The 21,083-nt window shown below is 61.0% G+C and overlaps 2 protein-coding genes across 3 annotated transcripts; both read right to left on the reverse strand.

Moving 5' to 3' along the window:
• Nucleotides 1-2: 2 nt before the first annotated feature.
• Nucleotides 3-4,470, reverse strand: ELF3 (E74 like ETS transcription factor 3). 2 transcript variants are annotated; one of them, XM_061161139.1, is made up of 9 exons: nucleotides 4,313-4,470; nucleotides 3,790-3,960; nucleotides 3,342-3,563; nucleotides 3,096-3,191; nucleotides 2,886-3,005; nucleotides 2,642-2,731; nucleotides 2,398-2,514; nucleotides 1,231-1,426; nucleotides 3-725 (listed from the first exon to the last, which is right to left on the reverse strand). In XM_061161139.1, exons 2-9 carry the CDS (start codon nucleotides 3,950-3,952, stop codon nucleotides 611-613), a joined length of 1,119 nt encoding a protein of 372 aa, XP_061017122.1. In that variant the 5' UTR covers nucleotides 3,953-3,960; nucleotides 4,313-4,470; the 3' UTR covers nucleotides 3-610. The 2 variants fall into 2 exon arrangements, with proteins under 2 accessions (XP_061017122.1, XP_061017123.1); XM_061161140.1 differs by lacking the exons at nucleotides 2,642-2,731; nucleotides 2,886-3,005.
• Nucleotides 4,471-6,798: 2,328 nt separating this feature from the next.
• RNPEP (arginyl aminopeptidase) lies at nucleotides 6,799-19,310 on the reverse strand. The gene is made up of 11 exons (XM_061161142.1): nucleotides 18,870-19,310; nucleotides 15,071-15,211; nucleotides 14,656-14,804; nucleotides 13,373-13,489; nucleotides 12,762-12,997; nucleotides 11,048-11,161; nucleotides 10,382-10,494; nucleotides 10,187-10,295; nucleotides 9,285-9,509; nucleotides 8,109-8,251; nucleotides 6,799-7,293 (listed from the first exon to the last, which is right to left on the reverse strand). Exons 1-11 carry the CDS (start codon nucleotides 19,308-19,310, stop codon nucleotides 7,135-7,137), a joined length of 1,947 nt encoding a protein of 648 aa, XP_061017125.1. The 3' UTR covers nucleotides 6,799-7,134.
• Nucleotides 19,311-21,083: the final 1,773 nt, after the last annotated feature.

A 21,083-nucleotide genomic window follows, 5' to 3' on the forward strand; every position in this document is an offset into this window, starting at 1 on the left:
GGTTAGAAAAAGTCCAGAAGGCACTTTATTGGAGTGCTCCCCTTCACATGGGGAGGGAGCAGGAGCCCCATCCCTCACCGGCCCAGCTGAGGGCCTCAAATAGCCGGTGTGGCACCAGTGCCTGGTGTGGGAGGAGTGGGAAGGGAACGTCTTAGAAAAAATAGATCTCTATGTACATGTCCGTATTTATAGCACATAAATTATGGCGTGCTCTGACCCCTGCCCGCGGAGTCCAAGCACTGAGTGGGGAGGAGGAAGCCAGTCCAGAGAGAGGGGGCCCCCTTCTCAAGCCCCGGGGCCCATGGCCTCCTCGGCCCGTCCAGCCTCTGCAGGAGGCAGGCATCCCCAGCTGGGGTCCAATCAGGTCCAATCAGACAGAAGGAGCTGCACGCGCAGCGACGGCCAGTGTACAGTCACCTCCGACTCCAGGCTTGTAATTCCCACAGGAGGGCGGACTGCAGGGACCACTGGCCCCAGAGGCCAGGACGATGCAGACGGGACCCAGGGCCTCAGCTGCTCTCCACGGCATGGGGTGCGCGCCTGGACGGCCAGGTGGTCCTCCCAAGGGCTGCACTTCACATCGAGCATGGTCGTAGGGTTGGTCTGCCCCTCAGTTCCTGTGTCCCACCACCTCCTCCTCCTTCCAGCCGCTGGAGTTCCTGCCGAACTTGTAGACAAGCCTCCGGCCGTCCACCCGCTCAAGAATCTCCCGCTTGTAGTAGTACCTGAGGGGGACGGGTGGTCAGAGGTGCTGGGCAGGGGCTGACCTGCCCAGTGTCCTCAGGTGACCTGCCCGCTGGGCTCTGGCCCAGGGGAAATGGGCCCGAACCGTGTCCTGCATGGGGGGAGCCCTCGCTCCCTCACCCGGCCCTGTCAGGGGCATCTGGCCCTCCCGGGGACTCTGCATGGAGCAGTGTGGTCTCAGGGCTGGAGGAAACCTTAGTGATGGTCTGGAAGGAAACTGAGGTCCAGAGCCAAGCAGCTTAATTACTTCAATGGTGTGGGTCATGGCTAACGCCCTTTTTAGCACCAAGTGCCTTTCATGGGACAAGCCTTGCAGATGATACAAAGAAATGCTCATCAGATCAAGTTCAGTATGTGCTGCAGGCCAGTCAGCCACGTCCCAGGCCATCACTTGTCCACATGAGGGGTGGGCCCTGCAGATCCTCGCCACAGTGGACTCACACCAGCCTGAGGGGTGGGACCCTGATGGCACCTGCGGCTGCCCACCTCATGGCCCTGCTCAGCTTCTCGTAGGTCATGCTGCTGTTCTTCTTCTTCTGGCCCCACAGCTGGGCCACAGCCTCTGAGCGCAGGAACTTAAATACGCCCTCTTGCCGGTTCTCCCACTTCATGAGGCCCTCGTTGAGCTCCGGGTGGATGAGGATGTCACGGATGAATTCCCACAGGTGGGTGCCTCTAGGGGCTACAAGGCCAATCTCCATCAGTCAGTGGCCCAGGCACCTGTGGCTCCCCCAACCGCCGCCTGGCCCAGCACATGGTCTACTGATGGCTACCCCCAACCTGGCCCAACACTGTCTACTGATGGCTGCCTCCCCAGCTGCTCCAACACTGTCTACTGATGGCTGCCTCCCCAGCTGCCCCAACACTGTCTACTGATGGCTGCCCCTCCGCCTGGCCCAGCACAAGATCTACTGGTGGCTGCCTCCCTCCTTGCCTACCCCACTGGACAGCCAGGGGAGCTCCAGGAGGACCGCATGTCACATGGCACAGAGGTTTGACCTGCTCAAATACTGATCAGCGTCTAGCTGGGACACGAGGGCCGTTGAGACACAGTGGCACCACCTTAAGGAGCTTACAGTTTGGAGGAGTCATGGTAAAAAAGCAAATACACCAATGGGTGGTGGGAGCTCAGCAGGGAGGGGCAGAGCTGGCCCCTGCCTGGGGGACGAGGGACAGCTTCTTGAAAGAATAACCCCAGAAGCAAACAGGCCCCCTGTGTGTGGAAGGGAACGAGTTGTGGGACCCTCCTGGTAGCTCCAGGGGCGGGAGCCCATTGATGGCCTGAGGCCAGCAGGTAGGAGCTTGGTGTGGAAAGGCCACCCCTGCAGAGCCCTCGGGGTGGGGCCTCCAGCGGCCAAGCCTCAGTCCATGCCTGAGCCTGCCCGGACGCCAGCAGTGTGTCCCTCGGGCAGGGAGGCTGGAGTCCAGCCTGAGGCCTTCCTCCCATAGCCGCTGCTGCCCCGACACAGGACCCCCTAGCCAGGCTTGGCCACTAGGCTGTGACCCACTCGCACGCTGGGCCCGTGGCCGGAGCACGTGGAGCGCCCCAGTCAGGAGGAGAGAGGGCCAGCCGCCTCACCTCGGCCCCAGTCCAGGGCCCCCCGAGCCCAGGGCCCCCCAGGATGTGCCCCCCACCCTGGGGCGCCCGCTCACCGTGCTTGCTCTTCTTGCCTTCCAGACACTCCCGGGACTCTTTGCTCAGCTTTCGGGGCCGGCCCCTCTTCCGCTTCCCGTGCTTAAGATCCCCCTTCTTGTAGTCAGGAAAGCCATCTGGTGGGGAGGGGGAAGGTCAGGAGAGGGAGGGCTGGGGGCTGGGGGGCAGCCTCCCTCCAGGAAACCCTAGAGGAGAGCAGGGGAGGGGGGCACCCTCGGGGGCCAGGAGGCTCCCTCTGCTCACCCCTGGGAAAGAGTTTGCTGTCTGGGGCATCCAAGTCCACGTCACTTCCACCGGAGTCTGAGGCGTGGGGGCTCTGAGACGCGCCAGTCCCTGGGGGGCGGGCCAGAGTGAGCCCCTAGCAGCCCGAGCACTGCCCAGCCAGGGCCCATCCTCTCAGAAAGCCTGGGCGTTGGTGGCGGGCAGAGACCAGGGCTCAGGGCATCCAGGAGGGTGGCAGCGGGCAGACGCCCGAGGGAGGGCTCACCTGCGGTGGAGGCGTCGGAGCTGCCTGGGGAGGGCGCCCCCACGCCGAAGCCGCCTGTGTAGGGGGGGCTGGCCTGCCTGCAGTCCTCGAGCATCTCCTGGGTGAAGGGGCTTCCCTGGTCTGAGGGACAGAGGTGAGTGGTCAGAGGGGGCCCTGGCTCTCCCAGCTGAGGGCCGTCAGGCTGGGGAAGGATGGAGGAGGGGCTCTCACCGAAGGGGCCTTGCTCCCCGAGGGGCTCCTGGAGAGCCAGGCTGTCCTTCTCCAGGAGCTCCATGATCCAGCTGAGCTCGTCGGGGAAGCTGGAAGCTGAGGAGAAGGGGGTCAGAGCCCAGAGAATCGGCTCCATCCCCCTCCCCTCCCTGGGGCTCTCTCCAGGCCACACCCGCCCTGCGGGGGCAGGGGGGGCAGGCCCCAGACCAGCCTCCCTGCCGGCTGCAGGGGGCAGGGGGCACTCACTGAGGTCCCACAGCTGCGAGTAGAGCTGGTCCCCCAGGGGCCCGAACAGCAGGCGCAGCTCCTCGGGTGCACAGCGGCACAGCGCCGCCCCGTCCAGCTCGCAGCGCGAGAGGTCGATGGTGCTGGGGTCGTACTTGTGTTTCTCCGCCTGGTAGCTGACCCAGTCCAGGACCTGCGCCTTGGACCACAGCTGGGGCTGCTCCCCCAGCCAGCTGGCCTTCTCTGCAAGGGGCCGGCGCAGTCAAGGGTCAGCCTCCTCTGGCGCCCGCTGGGGATTCATGGGGTCCCCCCACTGACCAGGACGGGGGCAGGTGGTGGTGCTCACGGCACCCCGGCCAGCATTCCCCCCAGGCCCGTACCTCCAAGCCCCAACACCCCAGCCCGCCCCTGCCCAATCCTTCCCCGTCCCAGGCTCTCAGATGGATGCCCAGCCCCTCCTGAGACCCACCTGTGCCCTCCAGGGCCATCTGTGGGCTGCCCAGGGCCAGCACCAGGTCATCAGCCCCAAAGGCAGGTGCAGGGGGCACAGAGACAAGAGTGGGGTCGTCTGAGCTGTACATGGTGCTGAAGTAGTTGCTGAAAACGTTGCTGATCTCACAGGTCGCAGCCATGGGGCTCCCTGGGGAGGGGGGAGGCTGGTGAGGCCGGCACCCTGCCTCGCCCGCGGGCGAGTCTGCTCCCACCAGGCCTGGGGCAGTTACAGCCCCAAGGGCAGGAAGGTCAGCCTCTCTTGGGACAAGCTCTCCTCCAGAGGGGCTCCAGGGTCTCAGAGAGGGGTGGGAGCGTGTGGGGAGGGGCACCAGGCCAGGCTCCCTGCTCTGCCCACCTGGGTCCGCTGATGGGACCGGCCATCTGGGCCACTGTGTCCTTCCTCTGCCGTCAGGACATGGCCCGCCACTCCCGCTTGCGCAGGTTCAGAACCGAGCTCCACCGGCCCCTCCCCAATCCCCCGGGCCAGGCGGGGGTCCTACCGTGGCAGCTGAGGGTGTGGCAGGCAGGCCAGGGGCGGCCAGTGGAGGAAATCCAGGGGAGGGGGCCCGCCAGGTAGCCAGGTAGCCGAGGCTCCGGCCGCGCTCCCAGCGCGCTCAGCAGGGGCGTTGGAGCTCCGCCCGCACCCCGGCCTTTATAGGCGCCCGCGGTAACCTGAGCTGGCGGCTCATTGGCCGAGGGGATTTCCTGGCCTTTAGACGGGGCTCCTGGCCCAGGTGATTTGCATACTTTGTGCCACTTGGCTGGGATCCAGGCCAGCGGTGCTGGGAAGTCAGGCCTGGCTGGTTTAATGATTGTCAGGTCCGTCACCCGCACCCTCTGGGGCTGGGCACAGGGGCAGTGGCCTGGGCGGGCGGCCGCTGGGTGGGCATGTGCCCTCTCTCCTCAGGAAATTCCTCAGGGGCCAGGCCGGGCTGGGTAGAGGGGCGGGGAGGGGACGGGGTCAGGGCTGGGTCAGGAGGGCCGCCTGCAGGTCTGAGGACTAGGGGCCGGCAGGCAGGCAGGGGGCGGCCGTCTGGGGAGACTCCGGACGCGGGGCAACACTCGGGGGTGCGGGACGGGCGGTGCAGGGCCCACCGCTGGCGGAGGCCGGGGCAAGGTCTCGGCTCCCCCCGCCTGCCAGCCGCCGCCTGAGCCTCGGGGCTGCTGCAGCTGTGTCTGGGGGCCCTGGCGCTGTCAGAAGGACCCCCACATCCCTGCCCCCGACAGAGCTGCCTCTGGGGCCACCGAGCAAGGGGAGCCAGACGCCTGCGGCTGTGTCTACCTGGTCTAACCGCACAGGCCTGCTGCCCTCTAGCGTCGGACGCCAGGCTCCCTGGGCTCAGCTCAGTGCTCTTCAGGGAGCAGGCCCCATCTGACCCTCAGCAGAGCCCTCAGGGTGGCAGCTCGTGGCCCACAGACTCGCCCAGGCCACGAATCCCCCAGCTGCTGCGCCCCGCAGAAGCCCTCGCCCTCCCTGTGGGCAGGGGACCCCTCCCACCCACGTCCCCTCCATGAACTCAGCAGTAACCACAAGAGCTGTCCCAAGAGCACGGAGGCCTGCTTGGGGGCAGCCAGGGGTTGGACCCCGGGGTCTCCTCCATTTCCCACCCTTGAAGAGAAGGCTGTGTGGGCCCTAATAGCCCTGGGTCTCCTCCGGATCTTGTTTATTACGCATCAAAGATGCAACATCTGAGCACCCCTCACCCTCCTTGGTCAGCGCCAGGGCCGGGGCGGCCACCTGCTCTGTCTCCCAAGTGAGAGGACACCCCCCTTGCTTTAACCTCGGTAGGACAGGGAGGTCTGAGTCTGGAGTCAGCCCATCCAGTCTCTGCTCCGGGTGCCGAGGTCCTAGCCCCTCCCTTGGCCTGGGGCGGGGAAGGGGGGAGGCCAGGCCAGGCTGCAGGGAGAGCGCCCCAGCCCTCCAGGTGGCCTCCCCCACAGCCCGAGGCACGCCCTCTACCCCGGCCCTGGAATGTGGGCGAACCGGCTCCAGCCTCAGGACGGCTCACGCTCACGTGCTCCTGAGCCGTCCTCCAGGGCAGCGGCCGGCCTGTGACCCAAGAGGGCCTTGGAGAGGGCAGGCCTGCGCGGGCAGACGAGCCTTCCCTCCGGGGTCAGCCTGTGAGAGGGAAGGCAGGCGGGGGGGGGAGCAGGGCCCCCAGGACCCTCTCTGCCTGGACGAGCCCAGCTCACCACGAGGATGGGGCAGGGACGACACGCGGGCCCACCTTGAGCTCCGAGAGGGGTCGGGCATCCCCGGGCAGGGGGCGGGGTGTGACAGCTCAGGGTGCCTCGCAGCTGGACTCGACCCCAGCTGAGGAAGGGCCTCAGGGCCCTCAGTGTCCTGGGGTCCACACATCCCGCGGTTCACACAGAACCGGGGCTGAGCGCCTGGACATTGAGGGGTCCGGGGGCCGCAGCAGCCCTCGCCTGTAACAGCAGCAGGGGCAGCCCTGGCCCAGCCAAGAAGACGGTTTGCTGGGTGGGGTTGGGGTCCTTCGCGGACCTCGCTGCCAGGACAGAGTCACAGGAGCTAGAGCCTGGGTCTAGGAAGAGCCACTTGGAGATATAAGTGCTTCTCTCTGACCCTCCCCACCCCAGTCACCCCCACCCAAGGTGCTGACTGTTCAGATCCCCACGTGGAAATCAGAGCTTGGAGTGAAGCTCTGGGCAGACTCTACTTCTGACCACACACAGCTGCAAATCCGGGAGCTGGGGGGCAGAGAAAACGCTCCAGGGCTCAGCCACCTGCAGCAGCGTTAAAGAGGGGTGGGGGAGGCCTGCAGAGGATGGCCTGCCCCCTCCGGGAGAGTGGCCACCGCTGCCGGGGACATGCTTCCCGCAGAACCCCGCGCGGTCCTGCTCCTCACAGCTCAGGGGCACCCCACCTGCAGCCCGTGCCCCTAAAGGACAGGGAGAGCGTCCTGCCCTGACCTGCTCAGAACAGAGGGGGGCCTGGGAGAAGGAATTTCAGTCACCAAAACACTTTTCATTTTAAAATATTTATTAAAATAATGATTAAACCTGAAAAAAGAATCTCCAGAAATCAGCCCTTGGCACAGTATTTCAAAAATCAGCAAAAAAAATTAAAGAATAAAAAAAGAAAGAAAAAAGAAAACCATGCCTGCTCTCCCGAGACCCCAGTGGGGAGGGGAGGCCTGCCACCCCCAGCCCAGGGAGCAGGGAGGTTCTCGGTCACAGGCCGGGTCCAGGGCCGGCCCGTCAGAGCAGAAGCCCAGGGTCGGGGATCAGGTGCCCTCGTGGGGCCTTGACCTGGAGCAGCTGCTGTGCGCCGAGCTTGCAGAGGCCGGGGCAGGAGCCTCTACCTGCCCAGAGGCTCCACGATCTGCTGGACGTAGTGGACCACGTTGCTGTGCAGCTGGGGAGCCGTGGCCGCAAAGGTCTCCTTGGCGAGGGTCTGGGCGGCCGCACTGCCCGCCATCATGGCATGGTACAGCGGGAGCGTATACTTCTGCTTCCCCTGTGAGAGGTGGCTCGTGCTCAGGGCCTGTCGGCCAGCTTGAGGGTCGCAGCCCTGCCCCTGCCCCGGGGCCCATCTGACGGCCCAGCCTCCTGCTGCCCCAGGGCCCAAAGGGATGTGGATTTCCGTGCTGGAAGGGGCGGGGCTTCCCAGACACGAGGGCTCGTGTTCTGGAATCTTCTCAGAGGCCATAGACCCTCACGGAGGCTCCACAGCTTAGAGCTCTAAGAGGTCAGAGCTCCGAGGCGGCAGCACACGGCCAAGACCGCAGTGCCTAACCCATACATGGGGCTCCGGTGGACCATCCGTAGCCAAGAAGGAAGCCGCACCCCGACAGCTGCACCAGACGGTCACACAGGATGCCGATCCCCGAGGCGGGGGGCTCAGGGGCTCGGGAGGGAGCCTGACCTAGTCTGGCCCGCGGCCCGTCTCCGGCCCTCCTCTGAACTCTCATGGAACGACCTCCCCAGCAGGCCGGCTGGCCTCTGAACCCTCAGGCACAGGCCTCCCCAGGCGCCAGGACCCTTTGCTTACCTTCCCTCACTTCTCCTAGCCTCTGGCCTCTCCCCCAGACCAGCCCCGCTGACGCATGACCCGTCTTGCCTCCCTCCCAGCGTCCGGCCAATGCTGACCAGCCCCTCCCCTCGGGCCTCTCCGGCTGACCTGCGCACGCTCCCAGGCCAGGCGGCCTCCCCCCCCAGGGCGGCACCACAGCCTGCTCTCGGGACCTGCCAGGCCCTTTGCCCCAGAGAGGTCGGCCTGCAGGGCCCTGCCCGCCGTGTGCCCGAGGGGGTCAGGGAGCCGGGGGCGCCCACCTGGCTGTGCAGGAATTCCTTCACTTTCCAGAAGTCCTCCTGGTGGTCGTTCTTTAGGACAATCTGGCCCCATCGCAGCCGCAGCTCCGCGTTCTGGGCGTTTGAAATCTTTGGGTACATCTCTCCAAGTTTCTTTACGTTCCCTGGAAAAAAGAAACGGGTCATGAAAGACGCTGCCAGCAGAGCCCCACACTGAGGAGGCCGCGTGTCTGCCCGAGGCCCTCCGGGGGCTCCGGAGTCACGTCTCCGAAGGCTCCAGGCACCCACTCATCCTGCACCTTCGGGCCCAACGCGGTCATGCCCTGGACGTGCACTTGCCCCCAGCTTCACAGCTCTTCTAACCACCTTCCCTTGACGTCATACAGAGGGGCACGTCCCTGGTGGGCTCTGCCTAAGACTCTGTGCTTCTGAAGCAGGGGCCCAGCTTCGACCCCTGCCTGGGGAAGTAGATCCCACACGCCGCAACTAAAGAGTTCAAACGCCAAAACTAAGATCCAGCGCAGCCAAATAAGTAAATAAAATAAGCATTAAAAAAAGTACATCAGCGGGGTGCGAGGAAGGTTCAAAATGGATGGATCACGTGTATGCTCACGGAGGATTCACGCTGATGTACAGCAGAAACCAACACAATATTGTAAAGCAACTACTCGCCAACGAAAATTTTTACAATAATAAGATAAAATGTGTATACAAAACATCTCGACTTCCTACGCTCCTTCCTCCCCAGACCAGAGCGTGTGCGCCCCCAGACGTCCTGCCTGCCACCCCTCCCACCAGCACCTGCTAGCCAGCATCTTGCTCTAACTGCTTTTCTGGGGCGCAGCCCTTGGTACTATTTCTGGCTGAGCAGCAACGGGGCACTCGTGCTGAAGGGCGGGGGCCGGGCCGGGCCACACCCCCACCCCGCCTGTGGGCTGAGTGAGTGGTTGGTGCCCCAGGCTCCGCAGCCCTGGGCTCACAGGGCAGTGATGAGGATGGGAAGGCGTCACGGTGAGGGTGAGGGGAGACTGCCCTGTACGGGCCGAGGACCCAGCGAGCCTCTGATTTTCCTGCCTGGGACGCGGGTGGACACTCCACCCCACGCAGACCTGCCCCCGCCCCAGGCTCCCGTCCCCGCCACCCAGGACGCACATGGCATCTGCCCCAGCCCCGAGGGAGCGGCCCACTCTTTCTCACCAGGAGGGAGCGGGGACTTCTGCAGGATCTTATCCAGGAAGTACACCAGCTGGTAGGTCTTCCAGGCAGAGGTGGGCACGGCATCGATGGCCCTCGGGTCCAGCTCCTGGGCCGCCCACAGCTGGGCCAGCTCCTCGGCCGGCCTCATGAGTGAGTCCCCGGGAGAGAGGTCCGGGAGGTAAGGCGGCCAGCCCGGGGTGTCCAGCCAGCGATCAAACTCGAATCCTACTTGGCAGAAGAGAAGACCCCGTCAGAACTCCCCGCCAGTGCCACGGTCAGCCCGCCCGGGCAGCTCCCAAGTCCTCCCCCAACGCTGACACCACTGCCCCATGGCCACCTGCTCTGCGGGGTCCCAGCCCCCATGACGCCTACAGCCCCAGCTGACCCCCTTCCCAACTGGGCCTGTTCTGTGCAGAAATGAGCCGTCAGGGGACACAGGGGACACGGCCCACCCCCACGAGCAGAGCAGCTGTACCGATGCTCCTGGGCTCTGGTGTCCTGCCCTCAGCAGCTGGGGGGGTCCTACCCTCACCACCTGGGAGGAGTCCACCCTCCCAGCACAGAGCAGGGAGCAGGGGCACACCTCAGGGGTCACAGGCCTCCCACCAGCTCTCCAGGCAGGGCAGCCGCCCCGGTCCTGCCCGCGGAGCCCCTCGGGGCGGCAGTGGCCTGGGCAGGGCTCAGGGTCTGACTGTGTCTCAGAGACAGGGAAACCAGAGGGCAGACAGGAGCAGAAAGGCCAAGTGGGGCAAAGGAAGCTGGGGGTGGTGGAGGTCCTTCTGTGGGGCCCTGGGGCCACCCCAAAGCGTCACCCCCAGGGGAACACACTGGTCCCTCAGGGCAGAAAGCAGACCCCACCCTCCACGACCTCCTGGAAGCCGTGGGCCGGCTCCTCTGCTCACCCGGGATGGAATCCACCCTCTTTTTCTTCAGCTCAGGGAAATAGTCCAGGAAGAAGTCCAGGAAGTCGTCAGCTAAGATGCTTTGGAACTTGAACTCGTCCACGTAGGCCTGCAAGGACGAAGGGGCGGCACAGTCAGCTGCGCAGGGTCCCCACGCCCCCCGCCCCCACGCCCCCCTCACCTCGAGCTGATTACCTTGAGGAAGTCATCAAACTGGTCCTGGTCACCCACCAGGTGGGCCAGGTAGGAGATAAAGCAGAAGCCTTTCTCGTAGGGGGTCTCGTTGTAGGTGTCATCCGGGTCGACCCCTGCAGAGAAAGCTCCGGATTCAGAGCTTCACAGCGGCTGTGGCAAGACCAACGCCCTCTCCCCAGGGCAGCCCGGCCTGTCTCCAGGGTCGAGAGGGACGACAGGGACGACAGGGGGAGCCCGGGGCTGCTGTGCTAGTGGGGCCTCCCTAGCCCCACGGTCACCCCCCACCATGTGGCCGCCCACCAGAACAATGGGGGTTTCTGCAGATGATCTGGAGCCAAGTTAACGAACTATCCGTCTATAGGGAGCTCTCCATCAGAGTCAGAGGCTTCAGCTGCACAGAAAGGTTTCAATTAGTCACATGGGGAAATAACAACGTTAGGAAACAAAAATCCATGACCTCGGAGCAATCACAGGCTTTCTGGGTCACGCCCTCTGTAAGGACAGGTGACCTTGTTCTACAAATCCCAAAGGGCTGAGCTGACCAAGGACAGGGACCCGGGCAAGCAGGGCAACGCAGTCACTCAGAACTGGCCGGAGCAGCGGGGAGGGCCTCGGGGGCTCCTCCCCGCTGAGGGACCGGGGCACGCGGGGCAGGAGGGTGCTGACCGGGCTCGATCCGCACACGCAGCTTGTTCAGAGGGTGGTCCTCGCCCGTGATGTCCATGTGCTGCCGCAGCAGTGCACGCCCGGTGGCGGCTTCCAAGCAGGTGTAGGCGGGCCCTGTGGGCAGAAGAGGGGCTGGCACCCCACGCGCGCCTCCCCGAGGACCGCGGGCAGGGAGGCTGTGGACAGCCGACCCCTCGGCCTGTCTCCTGCACACGGTCCCTCTGGCAGGGGCCTTCCGTGCAGCATGATGGTGTCTGTAGAGACGGGAGTCTGACCATCCCCCAAAACGGAACCTGCCCATCTGACTGCTCCTATCGCACAGGAGAAATGGTCACCTGAGCCTTTCCTCGGGTCCCCGGTCTTCTTCTGGCAGGACGGTTAGCACCAGCCTCACTGCCGCCCGCCAGATGCTCTGACCTGGGGCGATAGCCCGCCCGCCTCAGGGTCCAGCGTGCACGGTCTCAGAGACCACTGCAGGATTCCCAGCGGCCAAGACCCTCCTGCTCCGTGCCCTGATGAAAGAATAAACCTCTACAAACTTTCTGGGAGGCAGGAGACAATACATGCTTTAAAAAAAAGGCCTTTAAAATGTTCAAGTCCTGACAAGCACACTTCAAGGGATTTATTGAAATCATCTGAGATACATGTGAACCTACCTAAAGATGTTTATCAGAATATTATTTTGTTGGAAAAACGAGGGACTTCCCTGGCAATTCAGTGGTTAAGACTGTGCTTCTATTGCAAAGGGCGTGGGTTCAATTCTTGGTCGGGAACTAAGATCCCACATGCCCCTAGGTGTGGCCAAAAGAGCAACAAAAACAACAACAAAAAAAAAAATTAAGATTTTTGTTTGTTTAAATTAAAAAAAAAAAAGAAAATTACAGACCAACCTACAACTGGGGGCTGATGGAATAACTTATGAATTTATTTAAATTCTTCTGCAGCAGTACAAGAAAATTTAATGACTCAGGAAAATGTTTAACTTTACTAGGCTAACAAAAATGACAGTTCTAAAGCCATGTATGGTCTGATGATTCACACACACAAAGAGAACTATTAATACATCGGAAAGGATATCCACCAATTATCTCTGAATGGTGAAATGACAGGTAAATATTATGCTGTGTACTTTCCCATAGGCACCAAAATAGATTTTAATCAGAGAAAGAATTAAAAAAAGCCAAAAAGCACCTGTACACTGTGGGTTTTCAATAGAGATGGTGCTGGGAACGTTATTTCAAAAGCGTGGCTGGGCGCAATGTGAAGGTCTGCCTTCAGCTGCTGAGTGGCGGTGAGCACACTTCCCACCCTCTCTGCTTTGTGAACTGCACACGGCGGTGAAGGCGGTGAACGCAGCACCCAGTCAAGGCCGGCACCCGGTGTTCAACACAACGCGGGGCTGACAGTGACCTGACCACGCACTTGGCGCGTGAACTGACACCTGAGTCACTGCAGGGCCACGCCCCTGGGGCACGCAGGCTCGGGGAGGCACGCCCACCACCCGGTCCCTCCGGCCAACTAGACTGCCCAGGACCCCCTCAGCCCCCGGGCCGGCTGACGCGTGACTGCAGCGCGGCGGGAACCGTGACAAGCTTAAGTGTGTCGTGAGCTGGCCGCCACGGCCGTCCGGGGCTCCCTGCACTGCCGCCCCTGGACACCCCAGAAGGAGCCTGGCGGGCCCAGGACGGAGAGGCAGGTCCCCAAGGCGACTCACCGAACAGAACGGAGGAGATCCTCCTCTGGGCGTACATGGTGAAGCCTTCGTTCAGCCAGAACTCCCCCCAGTTGGCGTTGGTCACCAGGTTCCCAAACCAGCTGTGGGCGATCTCGTGGATGATGACGTCGGCCAGGGAGCGGTCTCCGGCCAGAAGGCAGGGCGTGACGAAGGTCAGGCAGGGGTTCTCCATCCCCCCGAACGGGAAGGATGGGGGCATGAAGAGCACGTCGTACCTGCCGGGGGCGGGCGGTCACGCGGGGTGTGGCTCCATCCCACTACCGGGTGGTCCCCAGTGCCCCCCTCTCCCGGCCCTTCCCAACACCCAGCTCCCCGCAGACCTGACGGGGCCTCTTGTTCAGGAGACCTCAAGTCTGAACACAGCAAACAGAGTGGGGCTGCCCCCAGCGACGGGAAAGGCAAGTCAGCCGCATCCCCACAGCGAATCCCACCTCCAACCCAGCACCCACCTGCACGCCGCTGTCCTGAAACCCCCACCTCGGGCCCGCCTCAGTCATGGACACGGCGGGTCAGGCTGGCTCTCCTCTCCTCCCCGCCCCTGCACCCCGGGGGGCGGGAACCACAGACGTGAAGCCCCCGTGACACCTCACCTTCCCCACACGTAGGGTCCGAAGAGCTTTTCTCCCGTTGCCAAAAACTCCTCTATGACCCCGTTGTACTCCTCCTTGGCAGCGTTGATGAGGCAGGGCTCAGCCCACACCCGGCTCCTGTGGACAAGGGTGCAGAGAGGGCGGCGCGGTGGTCAGAGTCTGCCTGGACCAGTCGACCTCCGCCTCCCAGGGAGCTGGCGAGCCCGTGGGCAGGCAACCCAGGACAGAGGTGAGGCCCACACAGAGCCGGAGGGCTGGCCCCGCCTGCGGAGCGGGCGCCGGGAGCTCCTGCAGGCAGCAGGCCTGCCCCCACATGGAGCCCCAGCTCCCCACCCGCCCGGCGGCTTCAGAAACGACTGGTCTCGCTCCATGCCAGCAGCTCATCCTCTTCCGAACAGAACGTGGCAGGAGTAAACCCCTGGAAGATGTCCCTCTCCTTCTCTGCTTTCCTGCGGCTGTGGGCTGGCATGCCTCCAGTCACCCACTGCCCTGCACCAGGAAGGGGCCCCTCGTCCCGCAGGTCCGGGGCTGCCCGGAGCCCGTGGCTGGAAGCGGACGCCGACAGGCCCGCCCAGCGCTCCCTCTGACGGCAGGAGCGGAGGCGTGCGGTGCCTGTGCCGCTGCTGAGCCCTGTCCGAGGCCTGGCGCCCGGCCAGCACCTCCGGGGCCGGCAGAACGAAGGACAGCACCGCCACCAGGGCAGCCACGTCCAGCCGACACTCCCGCCGCGGGCAAGGTACGCTGGCGGACAGGATGACGACCAGGAGATCCCGGGCGCCTCGTCAATTTCTCTTTGGGGGACACCTGACAAAATCCTTATTCACCTCCACTAAAGCCCCCTCCCTTCACAGCGTCAGCCCAGGCCTGGGCCTCTGCATCCAGAGCAGACAGGAGAGAGCGTGCTCCGGCCTCCTGGGAGAGAGACAGTAAGAGCAAGGCGGGTGTTTCCAGGAATCAAGCGCCAGAGAAGGCAAGGAGATTTGGCAGTGAAAAGAAAGCGCACATAGTAGCTAGAAGGGGATCTAGACTGCTGCCTGAGCTCAGAGCTCTCTCTGTACGGGCCAGGACACGGCAGGACTGGGTCTCAGCGCAGGATGGGAGGGAGGAGCGGGGAAAGGACAGTCCTCTGACGCCCTCAGGCCGCGCCCTGTGCCACAGAAAGGCTTGGACTCGGGGCAGGCCGACACTGCCCCGAGAACCCCCCCAACAGGTCTGCTCGCTGGTCAGAGGGCTCCTTGCTTGGAGGTTGGTCCAGTCTTGCCTCCGGGGTCTTGGTCTCCTACCTGGGTCCAACTTCAGCCGAAACCAGATCTCCGATGGCCAAGGCTATCAGGTAGGAGGGGATGGGCTGACTCATTCGGAAGAAGAACTTATTGGGGCCGCGCTCCTCCCAGGTGTCAGCACTCATCACAGCGGTGAAGCCATCTGGAACCTGAGGACAGAGGAAGCCAACAAGGTTTCACCTGGACAGAGCCAACTTTCCATCAGCAGCCTGCCGGGTGATGATGGCGGCCTGCAGGCCACCGGAAGTACAGAGGCTTCTAGAAACTAAACTTGGGCTCAACCGATGGGCTTTAGCACAGATAAAACTTCTGCAGGTGGAGGAGTTCTTCAGAGGGTCTGTAAGCATCCCCTGAAAGGTGACCTGATAGAGAGGACTGTTCCAGTCCCCAGGGCAGGGACACAGGGCCCCCTCACCTCGAGGAGAGCGGAGTATCTGCACTTCACGGCGGGGGTGTCAAAGCACGGGAAGAAGGCTCGGTTCAGGACGGCCTGGCCCTGGGTGTAGACGAAGGGCTTCTTCTTCCCCGCCGTTTGCTCGGGAGCCAGCCAGCACACCTGCGGGGAGGGGCGCACCGCTCAGAGCCGACAGCCCACGGGGCCCTAGGCAGGCACCGCTGCGCTGGCTGCATGACTTCCAGCCAGGCTGGCTCAGACGAGGAAGCTCTCTCTGGCTGCGTGTTTAATCCCCCCGGAGCCCAGGCCGCGGCCCGAAGTACACTTCCCAGGGCAGACACCACCAAGGGGTCACTCCTCGTGTGTCCCCGGGCCGTCTCAAGAATTCCTGAGCTGGCCTCCAGCCCCCTCGTCCTGACTCCCTCCTGCGTCCTCCTCACTGTAGTAATTTCTCACCAAAAAACAAATGCTGAAGAAGCTGTTCTTCAACTTGAGGTAAAAGACACAGAAAAGCAGAAGCTAACAGCAAGGAGTGTGATTAACAGGTGTTCTCCATTCCCTGGAGAAGGAAATGGGAACCCACTCCAGTATTCTTGCCTGGAGAATTCCATGGATGGAGGAGCTTGGTAGGCTACAGTCCACGGGGTCGCAAAGAGTCAGACACAACTGAGCGACTTCACTTCACTTCACTTTCACTTCCATTCCTGAAATTTACCCTTTCAGAATAAATGTGTTTTGGGCTTTCCAGGTGGTGCCACCGATAAAGAATCCACCTGCCAATGCAGGAGAATAAACGTGTTTTATATTACAGGCACTGGCTATGATTCTCCCCCCCACCAATACTTATTTTATTTATTTATTTACTTGGCTATACCTGGTTTTAGTTGCAGCGTGTGGGATCTTTTTACAGCATGCAAGATCTAGTTCCCTGAACAGGAACGGAACCCTAGCCCCCTGCACCGGGGATGTGGAGTCTTGGCCACTGGACCCCCAGGGACGTCCCGGGCTGTGATTCCTGAATTGTCTTCTGTAAGCCCTTAATCGAGGGTACATCTGAGCCATTACTACAAACCCCAATGCTGCCCACAGCAGAGCTCATGTCTAACACAGAGGCTGCGTGGGGCTGAGGGGCCCGCGTCAGCAGCACACACCATGGGAAGGTCAGAAAAGGGCTGAGGGGCCCCAGGAGGGTCTCACAGTGTAAGCAAAACCCCCAGGCTGCACCCTCAACAGCCGGCAGGGTTTAAACAGCTGGAAGGAAGGGAGATGACGTCCAGGAGACGGGAGCAGCATGGGCGGGCGGGGAATGTGGCTTCCGTGGAGCTGGGCAGCTGTGTGTGGTGAAGGGCTTAAAGCAGAGGCGCTGAGACCGATTTATAAGAAGCATAAGGGAGACAGAGTGGGAAGCTGGGGTTTTCTTTGCGTGTGTGCACGTGTGTGTGTGTGTGTGCGCGCAAACGGTAACAAGTCTCCATCCAGAGTCCAGTAAGACGGAAGAGGGGGCAGGGAAGAAAGAGAGATGTCCCGTGCAGACCCCAACAAGCTCTGCTTCGGCCTGGTGACCGGAGGCCAGCACAGAGGCCATAAATCAAGCCAATACTACTGCCCTCAATATGATGTTAGAGAAGTGACACCTTATCTCTATGAACTTCTGCTCAACTTTGCTGGGAAACTGAAACTGCTCTAAAAAATAATCTATGAAAAACAAGCAAACTTTATAACCCCAGTCTAATCATGAAAAAAACAAAAGATAAATTCCAATAGAGGGGCACACCACTGTTCAAAACTATCTAAGTCACCAAAACAGGAGCATCTAAGGAATCGTCACAGCCAAGAGGAGCCCACAGAGACGTGGCAGAGGGACACACTTGGGTTTCTGGACAGGACGCTGGAGCAGAGGACACTTTAAAACCTAAGGCTGCTATACACCTGAAATTAACATCGTAAATCAACTGTAATATAAAAATGTAAAAGACCCAACACTCTAATAATACCTTGTACATGAAAGCTGCTCAATAAACAAATTATTTAAAATAAAAACTAAGGAAATCTGGAAAAACTACAGATTCCAGTTTGTAATAGGGTATCAATACTGGCTCATTAATTGCAACAAGTGTATCCCATTCATAAGCCGCTAATAAGGTGGGGGATGGTGGTGGGGTGTGTGTGTGTGTGTGTGTGTGTGTGTGTGTTGGGGGTTTATGGAAACTGTCCTATATGCTCAGTTTTCCTGGTAATCTAAATAGCTTTTTTTTAAAGAAAATTAATCCTATTATTGAAAACAAGTGTAATGAGTTGGCAGTCAGAGGTACTAGACACCATATTAGGACTTATATAAAGACAATTCATATAGCTGTTGTCAGGCTCAGCTCTGTAAACAATGACTCACATCCCTTCAACCACAATCCTCTCTGCTTGAGTTTTGCTTGTTTTTGTTTTAATGACATGAAGAGAAGAGGATGAAGGGGGCTGGCAGGACACACAGCACAATCAAACCCAGGAGACGCTGTGGCCCACGGTGACCAAGGTGAGCACCCACCTTGGGACAGCGGAACAGGAACTGTGCCCACTGGGGACCTCCACAGGGCAGAAGACAGCTCTCCGTGGAGCGTGGGTGTCTGCCATCAAGTCTTAAATGAAAGCTGTTTAATTCCGAAATTCAACTTCAGGTGCCACTTTGGGTTGGCAAGCCCAGGAGGCCTAATTTTTCCAATTATTGTACTTAATTTCTGCCCCCAACTGGGAGCCAGAATATAACAGAGCTGCTGCTGCCGCCAAGTCGCTTCAGTGGTGTCCGACTCTGCGACCCCATAGATCGGCAGCCCACCAGGCTCCCCCGTCCCTGGGATTCTCCAGGCAAGAACACTGGAGTGGGTTGCCATTTCCTCCTCCAATGCATGAAAGTGAAAAGTGAAAGTGAAGTCGCTGAGTCGTGTCTGAGCAACCCCAGGGACTGCAGCCCACCAGGCTCCTCCATCCATGGGATTTTCCAGGCCAGAGTACTGGAGTGGGGTGCCACTGCAACCAAACACATTTCCATGTGTTCCATGTGTCCCTCTATGCCAAGTTACCAGTAGAGGTCCAGAGTTTTTTCCTTTGCCTTAGAGGTCAGTCCACATTGCTTTGGACTTTAATTTTTCAAACAAGTTCTATCTTAAGGTTCATGTACATCCCTAATGGTGAAAGATGGAAACAGAAACGCCCTTTGAGCCAGTTCCAAGAGCAAAGGGGGAAGTGCCACCAGAACAGCAGGTTTCCTGGGCAGGCAGGCCGCCCACCCCATCTGAGAAAGGCCTGCGATTCTCACAGAGGTACCCACAAGACCCTCCTTCCAACTGCTACACTTGCCCCACCTCCCCCACCCCGGTTTAGAATTTAAGAGCCAACAGTGAGAAAGACAATTATTACAAAGTCTGGTCCACCCTAATTCTGGCTCTCACTTTTACTCAAATTCTTTTGTTCATCACATCCAGGAGGAAACAATAAATAGTAAGTGCCCAGTCTCGGAGCTGTTCCAGCCCCGGGCACTAGACGGGCACCGGCAACAAAGGGCTGAGTCAGCAGCGGGTAACGAGCCAGCACCTTCAGGGCTGCCCCCGAGCAGAGCACCACCAGCCCTAAACTCAGCTCGGGAACCGTCTATTGTCCAGCCTGGAGGACGCAGGGGGCTACAGACGGCGGGGCAGGGGCGGGGGCATCTGGATGAAGACCGGCAGGACCAGAAGCGGGGTGGGGAGTCACCTGGCCGAGGAGGGGCGAGGGGCGGGGAGGCGCTGAAGGCGCGCCTGTACGAGGAGGCGCGGAGGCCGCGGGCACTCACCCCGGGTCCCTCGCCGACGCGGTAGGTGATCCGCACCTGCAGGCGCTCGCCGGCGGCGCAGGGCTGAGGGAAGCGCACGCACAGGGCCTGGCCGTAGTGCGAGAAGGGCTGCGTGCACACCGGCGCCGGCTCGGGCTCCGGCTCCGGCCGCCCCGGCTCCGGCAGCCCTCGCCGCAGGGCCGCCGCCGTCACGTCCACGCACGGGTGCGAGTCCAGCCGCAGCTCCGCGGCGCCGCCGGGCGCCCGGCAGCGCAAGTCCAGCACCGCCGAGCCGCTCAGCCCGCGGCTGCCCGGGCCCGGCCCCGGCGGCCCGAACTCGGCCCGCAAGTCCAGGTGCAGGTGCAGAAGCTCGAAGGCGCGGAAGCTGGAGGCCGACGCCACGTCCTCGGCCTGCGCCGCGCGCAGCGCCCGCCCGCCGGCTCCAGGCTCGCCACCCGCCATGGCCCCGCGCCGCCGCTGCCGCCGGTCCGCCGCAGGCCCCGCCCCGCCGCAGGCCCCGCCCCGCCGCGCGGGCCCCGCCCCTGCAGGCCTGGCTCCGCCCCGCAGCCGGGCTGGCCCCGGGAGCCTTTGCCGCGCGCCTGGGAAGGCCCCGCCCCCGATAAGGCCACGCCCCGGAACCGAGCATGGCCACGCCCCGCCGCCGGCCGAGCTCCGGAAGGCCCCGCCCCCGCGCAGACCACGCCCTTCCCCTGACCCTACCCCACTCCCCGCTCTGCACCCTCACCGAAGGACTTTGGACAGGCCCGCTGGCGACAGTTTGATCCACCTCGGCCCGAATTCATCCCACTGGGATGGCCCCCAGTCCCTGCGCTGAGGTTGCCATGTCAGAGCCCAGCGGGCGGGCAGCACTGAGCCCGGGGGTCGGTCTGAGCTCATAAGCTCTGCAGCAAACCTTCCCCAAGAAAGGAGACTCTTTCCTGCCTCTCTGTGCAGTTGTGACACAGGAGAAATTACAGCCTCTCTTGAGCCATGGTAACTCAATCGGGGCTCCAGCGTGTGGCCCTTCGTCCTTCCGCCAAGGGTGGGGACCAGCACGGCGGCTGTGAGGCTGGCGGCTGGTGGGCCGCGTGTCCCCCCTCCTGTGTGGGACAGCTGGCTGTGCCCGTGACCCTCCCAGGAGCCCGGCTGACTAGGAGCCGCTCATCAGCTGTGCTGGAAACTGTAAGTCGTGTCCCACTCTGCGACCCCATGGACTGCAGCTCGTCAGGCTCCTCTGTCCGTGGGATTCTTCAGGCAAGAATCCTGGAGTGTGTTTTCATGCCCTCCTTCAGGGGATCTTCCCGACCCGGAGATGGGACCCAAGTCTCTTACTTCTGCACTGGCAGGGGGGGGTTCCTTCTGGTGGTGGTGGTGATGGTAGTTTAGTCGCTAAGTCGTGTCTGACTCTTGTGACCCCATGGACTGTAGCTCGCCAGGCTCCTCTGTTCATGGGCTTTTCCAGGCAAGAGTACTGGGGTGGGTTGTCATTTCCTCCTCAGGGGATCTTCCCCTTAGGAAATGAAATTTTAAGAGACAATGTAGGGAGTTTCCCATAAAGGAAATAGTATCCTAGTATGTGCTTCCTAGTTTTACAGTGTTAAATACATCTTATTTTGGGACTTCCCTGGTGGCCTAGTGGATAAGAATCTGCCTGCCAATACAGGGGACAAGGGTTCGATCCCTGGTCTAGGAAGATCCCACATGTCTCGGAGTAACTAAGCCTGTGTGCCACAACTACTGAGCCTGTGCTCTAGAGACTGTGCTCCTCAACAAGAGAAGCCACTCCAATGAGAAGCCCTCACACCACAAGGAAGAGCAGCCCCCGCTAGCTGCAACTACAGAAAGCCTGCACAAACAGCAATGAAGATACAGCACAGCCAAAAATAAATAAATTGATTTAAAAAAAAATAAATAAATACATCTTATTTTATGAAATGCTTATAGTAGATATTTGAAATTCCATATAAAATCAAAGTCAGTTTTCTTCCTTTTTTTCTTTCTTCTCTTTTTTAACTTACTGGTTAGTGAAATCCAAAAACTTCAGAAAACCACTCTTCTGTGGCCCTGAGGATAGTCATTCAGTACATCTACCTTCAACTTACTCATTTCATTATACAAGGCATTTTTGTTGAGCACCTGCATATACCAGCCAGTGTATCAGCTAGGATCCTGTATGCTGCATGAGGCAGCCAAAATATTTTTTTTCCTTAATTAAATGTATGCAAGAGGGTAAAA

This window comes from Dama dama, chromosome 14, assembly GCF_033118175.1.
Source record: "Dama dama isolate Ldn47 chromosome 14, ASM3311817v1, whole genome shotgun sequence".
Lineage (NCBI taxonomy): Eukaryota > Metazoa > Chordata > Mammalia > Artiodactyla > Cervidae > Dama > Dama dama.